This window comes from Heterocephalus glaber, unplaced genomic scaffold (genome assembly GCF_053883595.1).
Source record: "Heterocephalus glaber isolate CG9 unplaced genomic scaffold, H.glaber_assembly_v1.0 deba00001569, whole genome shotgun sequence".
NCBI classification, from domain to species: Eukaryota; Metazoa; Chordata; class Mammalia; order Rodentia; family Bathyergidae; genus Heterocephalus; species Heterocephalus glaber.
This window is the reverse complement of record NW_028258354.1, coordinates 9,538,024-9,555,047: the sequence shown is the minus strand read 5'-3', so window position 1 is coordinate 9,555,047 and position 17,024 is coordinate 9,538,024. Positions and strand designations below refer to the sequence as shown.

Genomic DNA, 17,024 nt, shown 5'->3' with positions numbered 1-17,024 from the left:
CTTGACCTCAAAAGTTCACTTATGTTTGAAGAAAAAATATTAATATCTAAACAGTCAGTATCTAAGGGTTATATTTCAATTTATTCAAATAAAAGAAAGGATCATATTAAAATTTTATTATGCCAACGAGTCCTTCTCAAAGGAAAGATTTCAACCTGATGTGTTTAGGAAGACTATTCTCTTTCAGCACCTTTACTTTGCTACACAGGACTGTCCAAATCATGACTCAGAAAAACTACAGCTTCTCAGACAAAGTCTGTGCACACTTCATTTTCAGATGCACGAACAAAAATGAACGTGAGATAAATAACATTTAGAAAAAAGTTTAAATTCTCATTATTTAATTCAACCCAGCCCCCTGGGGGAAAATACTGATGAGAAAAAAAAGAAAAGAATAAAGCCACCACAGAGAACCACAACACATCATAAGTAGACAAAGGTGGCCAGAACTATCTTATTTATTACAAAGATACACCATGAAGAACAAACCCGACTGTATACGGAAGCCTGTAACGGTACATGCCAAAATGTACAGTACTATACAGAAAAGTGCATTGTCACAACAGAATAACAAAACATGTTTTTTTTTCCAGAACTGGAAAAGCAGCCCCTGTTATTTTCACCTCAGAAGGGAGGGGATGTAATGGGAAGAGGCAGAGCAGAGCGTGGGTAAAACTGATGGCAGGTGCAGTATGTGAGCGGGGCGGGGATGGGAGGACTCAGTCACTGCTGGGTGAGAAAGGCACAACCACGTCTACGAGGACAACGAGAGTCTGATGATCGACAGGGATGCAAGACAGACTGGATGGAGCACTGAGGCACAGAAAGTGGGGATAGAAAAGATGCAGAGAGAAAGTGAAGAAAATTTCGGAGCACTCAGGTGGGCACCAAGGAAGAGGAGGGTGGGCATAGAATGGGGTAACAGTACAAGAGCAAGGCTAGACTCCTCTAAATAGAAAGGCACTTTCACATGTACATACTACAGATGTACATTGACACAATTAGGTAACAGTCACAAGCAGGAAGCTACCAGTACTGCAAATGGTCAAACTGACAGGAAAGGACAATACTGATTTAATTACATGGGCAGGAGTTACCTTAAGTACGCAGGTAAAATAATCTTTCCTGTTACACAGCCACTTACTATACTTTAAATATCTATAATAACCATCACACTACACATTGAACTTGCATGAATGCTCTAACGGGGGCATTCACAAATGCACAGTTTATATATTTTTCTTTTACTAAACAGTTTCTAAGGTAAGCATTATGGAACCCAGTACAATTATTTAAACATACAAAATTCCCTACGTAATTTAAAGATACAGATATCCATCTCGATTATACCATGTAGACTATTTGTTTTTTAAAGAAGGTATACTAGGGTAAGTGAAAGCTTACATTCCAGCTAATTTACCCCTCTGTTTCCAAGTCACCCTGAAGAAAGCCTGGTGCTCCAGCCCAGCTGGACGCTGAGTTCTCAGCTCCGGGGACGATCTGGAATAGAAGGGCTCTGTACATGGTTAGAGCCTTCGGTTCTCAGCTGCCCTGTGTCTCAGGGCATCTGCAGTGGATAATTGAAAGCACGACTGAGTCCCACATGCACTTCCTGCATTCATAGCCTCTAACTGCTGTGGTCAGGTATAAATGAGTCATGACCCAAACCTGAAGTTTTCTAACCCCCTACACATAGATGGTTTTTGAATTTCAGAGGTGTAATTATCAGATTATAGTTTCTTCATCAACTTCAGAGAAGTTATTTCTAAATGCTAAGGATACCATTACTAACTCATCCCCTTTTTTTCATTTTAAATAAATTTTAAACACATTTTTGGAATGGCAAAAATACAATGACAGAAAACTATTAAAGGATATTAATTTGATCCCTGGAGCTTTATAGCCATTGATATTACCTGATGGTAGATTAAGTGGGACCCTGCTGTAGCTTATTCTATGGATGGGTCAAGGGGCACCAGTCAGATTACCTTGTGTGAAGACAGAAAAAACTGTTGAACAATGGTGTTCACACTGAACATGAACATGGAGCTCTACAAAGTCCACTCAACAGACTGAAATAGTTTTCATAACATTCATCAGAAAATGTAAACTAAGTACCTTTCTTTTCTATCCTAATAACCCACTCCCCATATCCCTAACCCAAGCCAAAAGGCTGCTAGATATATCTATTTCAGTGAGTTCTATGGATGGGACATGAACATACAATGATAGCAGCTGTGAATATGTATTCTGGTGTAGGTAGAGTCAGATGGTATTTGTAGAACCATAATTTACTCATTTTCGAAATGACACTCGCCTTAAACTGCACATGAAGACTGCTAAGATCCTTGAAATGAGAACGTGACATTTCCAAGACTCCTTTTTTTTCTCTCTCTCCCTCTCTCTCCTCTGCTTGCCCACCATGGGCTCCACCTGAAACCCTCAAGGCTGTATACCAGGTGAACCTTCTCAGCTGCTGCAGGTTTGCATGAACTTTCATGGATGTTATCTTGGATCTTTGTGAAGTGGCTAGCTGGTCTTATCCCTGGAATCTGAAGACTTTTACTAAATGAAGTAAAGATAAGTAAGTCCTTAATCAGAGGTCATACCCTTCACTTGGAGTTGAGCAGGGAAAATGTGAAGGTGACAGCAGGAGTATAGGGAGAAAAAATGTAGTCCTGTAAGGGAGGGGAGCATATTAGCAGCTGTTTCCTGAAAGAAGGTACAGCCTCTGAGGGTTGATGGCAGCCACATCCTCCATCGTCCAAGGCAACAGAGTCCTGATTTGGGGGCCAGAAAGGGCAATCAGTGGTCCATAAGAGGTGAAAACACCAAAAACGAGGACACCATGGGGTGGATTACCAGGGAGATATCTGAAGGAACAGCTTGCGGGAGTAAGATCTGAAGAGTGAAAGTGAAAGCTTGTAAAGAGCATTCAAAACACCTCTGCCTTTCCCCTGGCCTGTTAACATCTTACTTTTCCGTCAAAGAAGGAAAATGGTTTTAAGAACTCTTATTATGTTAAATAACTGAGAGATAAGAAAAATTTAATCTTCCTAGAGAATTTGGAGAGGACTATTTACAAGGGTTAGTGCTAATTCAAAGTTCAGTCCTGCTGATGTCTAAAAGGGCGAAATGACCACTGAACTCAAAAGAATGGTCAGGGGTTGGGCAGATGCTGAGCTGGGCCTCTTTTTGAAAATGTCCAAAAAAGAATAGTTCTGAAAATTAAGAAGTTTAAAACTTTACTGTACTGGAAATACATGGGGAGGTGTGAGGGGGAGAACACTATTCAATTCATTTATGAAATTAGGCCACAGGCAAGTGTGACTTTGGAAGATAACAATTCATTAATTCAACCTCTCTCTGCAATAGAGTGATTAGGTTGGGAAACAGGTAAAGATACAAGTAATGATCTTATTTTAGTACAGATCTTAATCCCTTTCTGCATGACGCATTTATCAACGGGCTGATGAACTAAAGTCCATAATGTGCAATTCTTAGGTAGGGCTGTAAGTGGCTGCCAGTTTGAAACTAAATATAGACAGATTCAACAGTGGTCCAAAGGAATTTGCTTGGAGGAATCCATATTCCTTCATCTGGAAGTTCAGTGATAGCACAGATAAAAAGTTTATACATCTATAGATGTTATCAACTGCTGCTGGTAGGACAGTGGTTATTTGTACCTTAGTAAAAGCAAACACATTCAAAACAATTTTAGGGGGACTAGGGATATAGCTCAGTGGTGGAGTGTGTGCTTAGAATGCCCAGCATCATCCAGCCCCCCAAAACAAAACTAAAAACTTTTTTTAAGATAGCAGAAAAACAGTAAAATATGAGCTAAAGAAAAACTGTCTATGTGGATGGAAGCCAGAGAGGCTCTCTAATTGAGCTTGATTGACTATGTGAGTTATATAGAAACCACATGCTAAAAAGTACAAAAATAGAGGAAAAGAAAAGTCATGGTTCCCAGGTACAAAACTGAGAGGAAATCCTCCTGGAACCATGAGGTAATCCTTCTATGATGGTCCATCATGGCTTTTACACAAGTACCATAGCCAGTTCTGGATTGGCTCAAAAGGAGAAGTGGAGAGGAGAAATGGGATTTCAAATTTAGGATCATCAGACCTTTATGGTATATTTAATGGAACCATGGTAATTTAGTCAGAAAACATTGACTGGATCAAGGATTCATGTCTTGTATGCTTCCCACAGAGGAAAACTGGGATTTCAGGGAGATGAAAGTATTTTCTAGGCAGTTAGAACAAAAGATCTTTGCAGGAGCTGGTGGGGTAATTAGAAAGTCTTTGGACTATCCTAGTCCTTTGTAAACACAGGGGGTGGACTTGGAAATCTCCAGGGCCTGATTATGGTTATGGATGGAGTAACATCAGTAGCTTTGGACATGATGTCTCCCTCTTCTTTCTTCGTTCAAATCAAGCACCACTGGGGTTCTAACATGGACCCACACAATGACTGTTATGGAAGAGGCAATCATTCAGTCCATTCAGTTCATGGGATGAAGGTTCCACTGTGATAAATGCAAGTCTTTAGCAGAAGTTGGACTCCCACTCTGGATGGAATCAGAGGTGCTCATAGTTACCAATAATGCCCTGATCACCTTTTGATTAGCCCAAGGGCCACTCCAACACTGGTTATACTCCAGTAAGACCTGGAACTCAGATTCTCCTGGTTTCCAATCAAGCCATCTGACTCATCTGGGCTATACTAAATCTGAAGCACTGTGGAATGCAATGCAGGGAGCAGTGTTGCCTTCATTATAAGTGGTGCAGCATTGGATTTTCAAGTAAGTCTAAGTGTTTCTATTGTTTTTAAAATGACATATGTCCAGTTATTTAGAAAAATTACAAAATACAAATGCCCATGTTAATTTAGCTAGTCTTAGATATTACATTCGACAACATAGAAAAGCCAAAAGATCTCCAGTTATAAGCACAAAACTAAGGAAAGTTATGGATCACTAACTTTTGTCACTAATCCATTTTCTTTTTAAAAATCACTTCCCCTTATAACCTTGCTCAGCTGGTATTTACATCGTGCAAGACTTGTCTGCTGGACCCTGGGAAGGTGGGGCAGGTCCTACAGTAGGGTTTGTTTTTGGAAGAACAGCAGGTTTTGGCCTAAGGGCTGGGGGCTTCAGCTGCACACCCATTCTGGGAGCCACCATAGGCTTGAAAGTACTCATTGTGTCACTGGAGGAGCTAGTGCTACGTCGAATCTGAGGCTCTGAGCTCCTGAGAGCAACGTTGTGCAAAGGGCTGAGAGATTCTGTGGAAATGGCAGGGGTAGGAGAGTTCTTCACTTGTTCCAAGGTATCCAGCACCACATCAGGTGCATGCTTTGCTGTACTCTGTCTCTCCAGTTCTCGGAGTTCATTCAAAGCAGTGTTCATTGTCTCTTCAATATCCTATTGAAAAATAACCAGAAAGAACAGATTGATAATGACTACTATATACAGAAATCCACATACTTAATTTAAAAGAAAACAGGCCAGTAAAGACTATGAATATTTTAACTTCACAGTCTGTAGAGTGTATAAACATCATGCCATCTCATGCAATTAAGTTGACTTTAAATGTTCTGGAGACCAAGATACAATGGCTCATGGAACCTTATATCAAACATTTGTCATCCTAAGTTATTAGGCAGCCTTCCAATGGTCTTGACCTTGCATACCAACTTACTGACATAGAATTCTATTTCAACTTTTATAGTAAGGAATGGCTTAAATTATATACTCCAACAATTTCTCAAGAAATGAATAGCAATAGGAAGGGAAAATCAGGCTTCATTTATTCAACAAATAATTTTTGAGCACTTACTATTACTTGGGTAACTGCTAGAAGTTCTTAAAAATTCAGTTTAAACCTTCTCCTAATGCCAGTGTCCAGTGGATTTCAATGGATATGGTATCCATTTTTATAATACAGTGCATGTTTATTTTTAAATGCCATTATTATTATTGGTATTTGGTGAACAGATACCGGTCATACCAGATATCTTGCAAGTATCCTGGACAGTCTACATGCAGTGAATTGTTCTGCATCTACCTCTACTTTTGAATGACTTTTCCAGGCATGTTTACAGGTGAAAATTTTGTTTATAATAAACCAGAACCTAGAACTTAATTCTTACAAACTTAAAATAACTTTAATTGACCTATAATTGTATATATTTATGTGGTGAAATGTGACATTTCAATACATGTGTATAACTTGTAATCATCAGATTGAAACCTAAACACTTATTTCTTTTCATTGGGGATATTTATTCTCTATTAGCTATTTCAGAATATATAACATCACCAACCATAGCCAGCTGCTGGTGCTATAGAACTAGAAGTTATTCCTTCAATCCAACTGCATACCTGTACCTGTTGTCCTCTCTCCAAACTACTTCCACAACTCTCAGGCTCTCGTAATCCCCTATTTTATTTCATACTTCTATGGGATCACCTGTTTTGGATCTATGTTCATCAGGTCTATTGATATGTAATTTATAAATTGTGTTCTTGTCTGCTTTTTGTATCAGTACACATGGAGTGAATTTGGAAGAATTCCTTCCTCATTAATTTTTGTTTTGCAGTAACTTGAAAACAATTAGTTTTTTAAATGTTTGGTAGAATTCAGAAGCCAACAGCTACCTGGTTCTTAGCTTTTATTTGATGGGGGACTTAAATTACAGCTTCAATCTTGTTATACTCGTTATGGGCCTGTTCAGATTTTCTATTTCTTCATGGTTCAATCTTGGTAGGTTATATGCATACAGGAATTATCCATTTGTTCTAGTTTTTCCAATTTGTTGGTAAATAGTGGTTTATAAGTCACTAATGATACTTTGTATTTCCATTGGATCTGTTACAGTGTCTCCTTTTTGTCTTTGATTTTGAGTCATCTTTTTTTCTTAGTCTAGCTTGTTGATTTTATCTTTTCAAAAAGTGAACTTTTTTCCTTGCTATGATCTTTATTATTTCTTTGATTCTAAATTTACATTTGGTTTGGTTCTGCTTTTCTAGTTTCTTCAGTTGCACTGTTAGGTTTGAATATTTGAAATGTTGTATTTTTAAATATTTTGGATGTAGACATTTATTGCTATAAACTTCTCTCTTAGCACTAGTTTTGCCATATCCCATAGGTTTTGGTACGTTACGTTTCTATTTTCATTTGTTTCAAGACATTTTTGAATTTCCCTAATAATTTCTTCATTGATCCATTGGTCATCCAGGAGCATGTTGTTTAATTTCAATATTCTGGATGGGTATAATTTCTACCTTTTCTCTTGTTCTTGATTTCTAATTTTACTCTATGTGCCCAGAGAAGATAGAAGATATGATTAAATGAAAACAAAAACATTTGTTGAGACTTGTTTTCTGTCCTAACACATGATCCATGTTCCATGTGCTGATAAGAAAAATGTGTATTCTGTAGCTGTTGGATGAGATGTTCTGTAAACGCATTAGGTCTATTTGGTATTGTTTAAATCTGATGGTTTTTTTTTTTTTTTTTTTGATACTGGGGATCAAACTCAGGACCTTGCGCTTGTAAGGCAGGCGCCAGAACCATTGAGCTAAATCCTTGGCCCTAAATCTGATGTTTTTTGTGATTGGATGATCTATCCATTTTTGGAAATGGGGGTTAGAAGTCCTAAAATATTATTGTATTGGAGACTATGTCTTCCTTTAGCTCTAATAATATTAACTTTATATATTTGGGTGGTCTGCTGTTAGGTGCATATATATTTATGATTGTTATATTCTCTTGGTTAACTGACCCTTTTATCATTATATAATAACCTCCATATTTCTTTTTATAGTTTTTGACATAAAGTCTGTTTTTATCTGATATAACTATAGTTTCTCCTGCTTAATACTGTCTTTGTTTGCATAGAATACCTTTTCACTTTCAGTCTGTACATCCTTACTGGTGATGTTGGTTTCTTGTACGCAGTATATATTTAGGTCTTTTAAAAAACTCCATTATGTGAGTTCATATCTTTTAATTGGGGGAATGAAATCCATTTATATTCAAGGTTATTATCAATAGAAAAATACTTGTCATTTTATTTTCTGGTTGATTTATTTATCCTTTGTTCTTCCTTTCTTATTGTTAATCTTTGTGGTTTGGTGGTATTCTATAGTAATGAAGTTTGATTTATTTTTTTCTCATTTGTGGATCTATACTACCAATGAATTTTATATTTTCACATGCTTTTACAATGGTAGATGGCTCCTTTGCATTTCTGGATGTAGGACTCCCTTAAATGTTTCCTATAAGGCTGTTCCAGTAGTGATAATTTTCTGTTTCTCTTTGTCTGAGGAAAAGTTTTATTTTACCTTCAGTTTTGAAGCTTGTATGGAAGTTTTTTTTTCTTTCAGCATTTTATTCTCTCCTATCTTGCAAGGTGTCGGCTGAGAAGTCTGCTGTTAGTCTAATGAAGATTTCTTTATCTATGGCTTAATGTTATATAATGTGCCTTGGAAAGGACCTCTTTGGATTGAGTCTAATTGGGGTTCTCTGAATTTCATGGATATGGATGTCCACAGTTCTCTCAAGACTTGGAAAATAAATTTAGGTATTATTTCTGTAAATATGTTTTCTGTACTTTTCTCCATTTCTTCCCCCCTTGGAGCTTCCAAAATGTGAATATTTGTTCATCTGATGTCCCATAGGTCCCATGAGCTTTTTTCACTTTTTATTATTTTTCTCATTTTACTCTGCTTGGTTAATCCAAAGAACTTAAAGTTCAGAAATTCTTTCCTCTGTTCCATTTAATCTCTTGTTGTAGCTCTCAATTGTATTTTTTATTCTGTTCACTGAATTCTATTATACCTTTTAGTCCTTATTTACACTTTCAGTTTCTCACATTAGAGAAAATATTTGGTATTTACACATGTGTGTCCTATTTATTTCACTTAAGAGTATTGCCTCAATGTGCATCCATTTAGCTATAAATGTCTTCAATTTCTCATTTTTTTATGGCTGAGTAGAACTCCATTTTATTAAAAAACCATATTTTCTTTATCCAGTCTCCAGTTGATGGGCATTTGGGCTGTTTCCAAGTTTTAGCTATTACAAACTGTGCTGCTACGAACATGGGTGGACATCTATCACTGTGGTAGGATTCTTTTAATTCTTTGGGGAAGATACCCAGCAGGGGAATAGCTGGGTCATATGGGACTTCCAATCCTAGTTCTTTGAGGTATCTCCATACTGATTTCCACAGTGCTTGCACCAGTCTACACTCCCACCAGCAGTGGGGCAGGGTTCCTCTTTCCCCACAGCCCCACCAGCATTTGTTCTTGGTTGATTTCATGATAGCAGCCATTCTTTCTGGAGTGAGGTGGAATCTCAGCATTGTTTTCATTGGCATCTCTGTAATGAGCAGCGATGTTGAACATTTTTTCATATGTTTATTTGCTATTTTGACTTCTTTGTCTGAGAAATGTCTATTCATTTCAGATGCCCATTTTTGACTGGGTCTTTTAATTTGGGAGGTCTGATTTTTTAAAGTTCTTTATAGATTCGAGATAGTAGACTTTTGTCTGAGGAACAGCAGGTGAAAATTTTTTCCCAAATTGTGGGTTGTCTCTTCACACTGTTGGTGGTTTCTCTTGCTGTGCAGAAGCTTTTTAATAGGAAGAGATCCCATTTGTTCATTGTTTGTGCTAGTTCACAGGCAACTGAGGTTTTGTTCATAAAATCTTTTCCTACACCAATGTCTTCAAGAGTTCCACCTAACCTCTGTTCCAGCCGGTTCAGGGTTTCTGTTTTAATATTTAGATTTTTTCATCCATTTTGATTTTAGTTTAGTGCATGGTGACAGATACAGGTTTAGTTTTAATCTTTGGCAAATTGAGACCCAATTATTCCAGCACCACTTATTAAAGAGGCTATCATTCCTCCAGTGAGGATGTTTGTTTCCTTTGTTGAAGATGAGGTGGCTGAGCATGTCTGGAGTTGTTTCTGCATCTTCTGATCAGTTCCACTCGTCCTCAGGTCTGTTTTCTTGCGAGTACTATGCTGTTTTTTTTATCACAGTAGCTTTGCAGTATAGTTTCAAGTTAGGGATTGTGATACCCCTGCCATGTCTCTGTTACCTACAATTGCTTTTGCTATTCTAGGTCTCTTTTGGTTCCAAATGAATTTTTGGATTGTTTTCTCAAGGTCCGTGGAGTATGCTCCTGGGATTTCAATTGGGATTGCATTGAATCTATATAGCAGTTTTGGAAGTATGGCCATTTTTACTACATTGATTCTTCCTACCCAGGAGCCAGGGATGTCTTTCCATTTTCTGATATCATCTTCAATTTCTCTTTTCAGAGTGCTATAGTTTTCAGAAAAGAGGGCTTTGATTTCTTTTGTTAGGTTGATTCCTAGGTATTTCATTTTCTTGGATGCTATTGTGAAAGGAATTGTTTGCCCTACATCTCTCTCAGTGAGTCTGTTGTTCATGTAGAGGAAAGCTGTTGATTTTTGTGTGTTGACCCTGTATCCAGCTACTTTACTAAATTTGGTTATTAAGTCTAGAAAACTTTTGATGGCATTCTTGGGGTCTTCTATATAGAGTATCATGTCATCTGCAAATAATGACAATTTGACTTCTTCATTTCCTATCTTTATTCCTTTTACTTCTTACTCTTGTCTAATTGCCATGGCTAATGTTTCCAAAACTATATTGAATAGGAGTGATGATAGTGGACATCCTTATCTTGTTGCTGATTTTAGTGTGAAGAATCAGTTTTTTTTTTTAAGGATCAGTCTTTGACCATTTAGTATGATAGTGGCTGTTGGTTTTGCATAGATGGCTTTTATCGGATTGAGGTAGAGACCATCTATTCTAATTTTTTGTAGGGTTTTTATCATAAATACATGTTGGATTTTGTCAAATGCTTTTTCTGGGTCTATGGAGATAATCATATGGGTTTTGTCCTTGGCTCTATTGATATAGTGTATTACATTGATTGATTTGCATATGTTGAACCATTCCTGCATCCCTGGGATGAATCTCACTTGGTCAGGGTGTATGATCTTCTTGATGATCTTCTGCATTCTATTTGCCAGTATCTTATTCAGGATTTTTGCATCTATGTTCATCAGTGAGATTGGCCTATAGTTCTCTTTTTCGGTTGGGTCTTTCTGTGCTTTGGGGATCAAGGTGATGCTTGCTTCCAGGAATGAATTTGGGAGTATTGCTTCCCTTTCAATTTCACTGAAGAGTTTGAACAGCAGTGGCAGTACTTCCTCTCTAAATGTCTCATAAAATTCACTGGTGAAGCCATCAGGACCTGGGGTTTTCTTAATTGGTAAGTTTTTAATTACATTTTCAATTTCATTGGTTGATATTGGGTTGTTTAGAATTTTTAGGTCTTCTTCATTCAACTTCGGTAATTCATAAGCATCTAGGAATCTATCCATTTTTTCTGAGTTTTCCATCTTATTGGTGTATAGGTTGTCAAAGTAGGTATTGATGATCCTCTGGATTTCTGTTAGGTCCATTGTAATTTCACCCTTTTCATTCCTAATTGCATGGATTTGGGCCTTTTCTTTCCTTTTTCTGATAAGGTAGGCTAAGGGTTTGTCAATTTTTTTTATTCTTTCAAACAACCAACTCTTGGCTTCATTGAGTTTTTTGTATTGTTCTCTTAGTCTCCATTGTATTGATTTCTCCTCTAATCTTTATAATTTCCTCCCTTGTATGAGCTTTGGGTTTGTCCTGTTCTTCCTTTTGTAGAAGCTTGAAGTTCAGCATCAGGTTGTTTAATTGAGCTCACTCTGTTTTCCTAATATGTGTATTCACTGCTATGAATTTCCCTCGTTAAGAATGCTTTCATTGAGTCCCATAGATTCTGATATGTTGTATTGTTACTGTCATTTAATTGTAGGAACTGTCTGATTTCTTCTTTAATTTCCTGTGATCCCTTGGTTATTCAGAAATGTTGTTCAATTTCCATGTGTTTATGAAATTTTTGTGGTTTCTTTTGCTATGGATCTCCAATTTCATTGTACAATGGTCTGATAATATACAGGGGATAACTTCAATTCCTTTGCACTTCCTTAAACATGTTCTGTGAGTGAGTATATGGTCTATTTTGGAGAATGACATGTGTGCAGTTAAAAAATGTGTATTCTGATTTTGTGGGGTGGAACACTCTGTAAACATGTTAAGTTCATTTGTTCAAGAATTTGACTGAGTGCTGGTATTTTGTTGCTTATTTTTTTCTAGTTGATCTATCTATTTGTGATAGTGGGGTACTGAGGTTCCCTCATTACTATTGTATTAGTGTTTATTTGATTTTTCATGTCTGTTAGTATTTTATATAGCTGTGTGCACTAGTGTTTGGTGCATATATATTTATGACTGCCATCTCTTCCTCTTGGATTTTTCCCTTTACAAGGATGTAGTGTCCTTCTTTGTCTCTCTTAATTAGTGTTGGTTTGAAATCCACTTGCTCTGCAAGGAGGATAGGTACTCCTGCTTTTTTTCGGGTTCCTGTCACATGGAGTATTGTTTTCCACCCTTTAACTTTCAGTCTATGAGTTTATTTTTGAATGAAGTGTTTCTTGTATGCAGCATATTGTTGGATCTTGCTTCTTGACACATTCTGCCAGTCTATTTCTTTTGATTGGTGAATTGAGACCATTAACATTGATGGTTATAACTAATATGTCTTGACCTATCATTGTCATGACTTTTTCTTTTTGTTGGATTCTCCCCCTTTGCATTCAGTTTCTTGTGCCCGATAGATTCATTCTGCTTGGCTTCCTGGGGTTGTGATCCTCATTGTCTGTTCCTAGGATATTGTCTAAAATTTTTTGGAGTGCTGGTTTGGTATTCATGAAGTTCCTAAGGTGCCCTTTGTCATGGAAGAATCTTATTTGTCCGTCAATTTTGAAAGACAATTTTGCAGCGTACATCAATCTGGATTGGAGGCTGTTTTCCTTTAGGGTTTGAAATACGTCACTCCACCATGGTCTTCTTGCCTTGAGGGTTTGCATGGAGAAGTCTGTTGTGTTTCTGATGGGCTTTCCTTTGTATGTGATTTGTTTCTTTTCTCTTACTGCTTGTAGAATTTTGTTCTTCTGTTGAGTTTCTGGAATCTTAACTATTATATGGCTATGTGTAGATTTTTCTTGATCAAGGCTAGTTGGAGTCCTATATGCCTCACTTATTTGTATGTCAAGTTCTTTTCCCTTGCTTGGGAATTTTTCTGCCATCACTTCTGCGAACAGTTTTTTTTTTTTTTTTGGTACTAGGGATCAAACTCGGGTCCTTGCGCTTCTGCAGCAGGTGGTGAAACCACTGAGCTAAATCCCTGGCCCATGTGAACAGTTATTTTATGTCATCTGCACTCTCTCCTGTTTCTTCATTGACTCCAGTCAGTCTTACGTTATTTTTCTTTGCATCATCTATCAGATGCTGGATTGATTTCTCATGGTCCCTTAGTATTTTAAAGAAATTTTTGTTTTTCTGGTCACTAATTGCAATCTTATCTTTTATATCTGAAATTCTGTCCTCACATTGGCTCATGCTGGTTCATAAACTTTCAATGGAGTTTTTAATCTGGAAATCTGTTTGCATCTGTGTTATGCATTCCATTTATTTCCTATGTTGGGATTCCATCATGTTCCTCAGATCCTGCATATTTTTATCTGTGTTCTCTCTAGATTTATTAATATGTCTTGCACTATGAATACAATCTCTGCTGTTATCAGAGAAATTATTTCTGATTTCATTTTTTCCAGATGCTCTTTTGTTGCCAGTTCAGGGAGTCCAGGTGGTTGAGTATCAGAGTGTTCCATCTCGTTTCCCTTTGGGGTTGCTTTAGGTGATTTGGAAGTCTGGTTTTGACAGTTGTTTATGTTTCTTCTCATTTCAATAGGGGAGGGAGGGGAGGCTGCGGCTGGGGCCCTTGTGGCTCACCTCCTCTGTGCTGGGGGGGCTCTGCTCTTCAGTGCTGGGGGCAGTGGTATGGTGGGCCGAAATGCTCACATCCTTGGTGCTGGGGGCCTCTGCTCCTCTCCGCTTCGGGAGGCGGTATGGCAGGCCGAAAGGCTCACCTCCTTGGTGTTGGGTGGGGCTCTGCTCCTCTAATATTATTTTTTTGAATTTGTTTTCAGGCATTTCGTAAATTTCTTTTATTAGACCTTGCTACTGGAGAACTACTGTGTTCCTTTTCGTTCTCAGGAACCTTTTTTCTTGGTTTTATGTGTTCCTTTTCTTTATTCCTATGTTAATATCTGTACATCTAGTGCAACAGTCACATTTTCCAATTTTATAGACTGTTTTCAGATAAGACTTTTTTCTTATGCACAGTGCTAGGGTTTTGGTTGGAATAGTGTATTAACTTTGATTCTGGATAGACACAATAGTATGATTCCTGTGCAGTTTCTTCAGTTATAATCCTTGTCAAAGATGTCTGTGGTTACATCATTGGCCTAGATTGGAGGTGTTTGTTAGTGCAGAGACATTATACAGTTTTGCTGGGGGTAGGGGCCATCACCTGGCTCATTGTTTGGCCAGGACGGTGCAAGCAAGTACTTTGGGCTGATAGCTGCATGACATGTTTTTTAGTGGGCAAACTGCCATCTAGTTGGTTGTTGGGCTGGGCTCTGGGATGTTCAGGCCCTGCTGGCTGGCCAACTGTGCGATGAATTCAAGGAGGAAGGCCTGTGCCTCGATGTCTGTTGAGCCATGGTGGGTTATTTGTGGGTATTGCAGGCAGGCTGGTTGTACAGTAGGCTTATCATGTAGAGGAGGGCAGGGATGTTGCCTGCTTGGCTATTAGTCCAAATGTAGATGGACATGTTCCATCAGCTATGTGTTAGCTTCCCCTCTATACAAGTCCACTTGTTCCTGGCGGTTGAAGCAGAGTGTGGGTTTAAATGCTAGGATCTTGGCCTTTCTGCTGGGCTTAAGCTATGAGCAAACAAGGTTGCCACTCATGAACATAATGGAATGACAGCAAAGACTAAAAAATGGAGCTGAATACACTCTAGTAGTGGTTGTAGCTTCAAAATGATGCAAGCCATAACAACTTAAGTCATGGAAGTTGGAGGGTGTAAAATAAGAACTTCTACTTTGTGGCAGTACACTCTGAGCAACTCTTCTAAGTGTGAGAAACTGTGAGGACTGTTAGGAATCTTCAGCTTACCTTTTCCCTATAAAGAGAAGTCTTTCTAGGCTCTGCATTGATCTGAGAAAGGGAGATAGTATGGAAGAGGCAGGATGGACTGCTTTTCTCTCTCTGGTGCTGTCTTGCCTTTTCATGTTCTGCAGGGATCATATCACTTCCCTCCTACTCTCTATTGCATGCCAAATGGATTGCAGTTGTTTCATTCTTCTTTATTGTGGTGCCTTATAAGGCTATAAAGGCTCTCTCTCTCTCTCTCTCTGTATATATATATATATGTGTGTGTATATATATATATATATGGCTTTATAAGGTTATGAAGCTTCCCATGTGTGCCTTCCCATTGTTCATGTGTGCCCAATAACAAGAACTGTTCACAAAAGACTGCAAGAACCACAACCATGCACAAAGGCCACTACAATCTTACACAACAAAGTATTTTTGCAAGGACATCTGTCCAGCAACTGCCAATTCAACCTTGGACTGCTGCCACCTCTGTTGTTAGTCCTTGTAGCCAAGGATAACTACTTCAAAATAATATAATCTAGTTCATTACACCTTTAAAAATGTCCTCTTGCCTCAACCTCTTTGAATATGTCTGTAGTTTACTACAGCACACACATTCCCATTGCAACACTCCTCTATTCCCAAATAAATATTATTCTTTGGAGAATGGCTCTCTGATTGTTATTTATTTACAATATAAAAACACAAAAGTTTTTCTCTTTTTTTTGTACTGGAAATCAAACTTGGGTCCTTGTGCTTGTGGGGCAGGCAGTGGAACCACTGAGCTAAATCCCCAACCCAAGTTTTTCATAATATTAATTTTTCAGGGGTAAAGCTGCCATATATATTATTTTTTTGATTTGAACTGTATGACCAAGAGTTGTACATCCTTTTGGAAAAAAAAATCATTAACGGGAACATCTTTTATGGAATATAAATTAACTAAATCAACTCAACACTCTGAAATCAATGCATATTTTTATTTGTCTTTTATGGTACTGGGGACTGAGCCCTGGGCTTTTGGATTGAGCTGCATTTCCAGCTCAAATTCTTTTTAATTTCTTATTTTAAGATAGGGTCTTGCTAAGTCACTAACGTGTAGTCCTCTTACTTCAGTCTCTCTGAGTGCCAGAAGTATAGCCATGTGCTACCATGCCCAGCTCAATGTATATTTTTAATTGTTGCATTTATAGAAAGTCTATGTGTAGGTGGGAGTGTACTACTTGTCTTCTAGTGTACTCAATAATTAATATATGTAGGAATAAATTTTAGTATTCCACAGCACAGTAAGGTGACTATAGTTCACAGCAAGTTATTATATATTTTATAAAGAATGAGAAGAGTTTGAAGAATCCAAACTCATAACGACATGGAAATGCTAATTATACTGATTTGATGAGTATATATTGCATACAGGTATCAAATTATCACACGGTACCTCATAAAAAAGAATTAAGAATTAACTGAAATACATTTAATTGTTTAAATGTTTATTTTCATTTATTTTTTGTGATATTTAGTGCTTTATCTATTTTTCAAATTATATATACCATCAGTCAATTTATTTCAGATCAGAAAGGGGAAATTACAAAATATTTGTTACAAAAGGGTGAAGTGTGCATCATCAGTGATATGCAAACTATGGTACATATATACAATGGAATAACATTTAGCCTTTAAGAGGAAGGAAATCTTGTCAAACGCTATAACATGGGTGTACCTTAAAGACATTATATTAAATGAAATAAGCCAGTGACAAAAAATACAAATATTGTGTAATTCCATTTATATGCAGGATTTGAAGTAGTCAAATTCATAGAAATAGAGAGTAGGATGGTAACTGCCAGGGGCTGGGGGAAGGAAAAAT

General features: G+C 37.5%; 1 protein-coding gene across 7 annotated transcripts in view; it reads right to left on the bottom strand.

Annotated features, from left to right (window-relative positions):
* Positions 1-440: 440 nt before the first annotated feature.
* Srgap1 (SLIT-ROBO Rho GTPase activating protein 1) overlaps positions 441-17,024 on the bottom strand; it is a 308,189-nt gene continuing 291,605 nt past the window's right edge. For 6 of the 7 annotated variants that reach the window (XM_004861126.4, XM_004861127.4, XM_013078301.3 and 3 more), the window contains one exon: positions 441-5,428. In XM_004861126.4, coding sequence (XP_004861183.1) covers positions 5,051-5,428 — 378 coding nt within the window. In that variant the 3' untranslated portion in view covers positions 441-5,050. Of the gene's footprint in view, positions 5,429-16,658; positions 17,008-17,024 lie in introns of those variants that run through there. The other variant, XM_087192365.1, reaches the window with a different exon arrangement.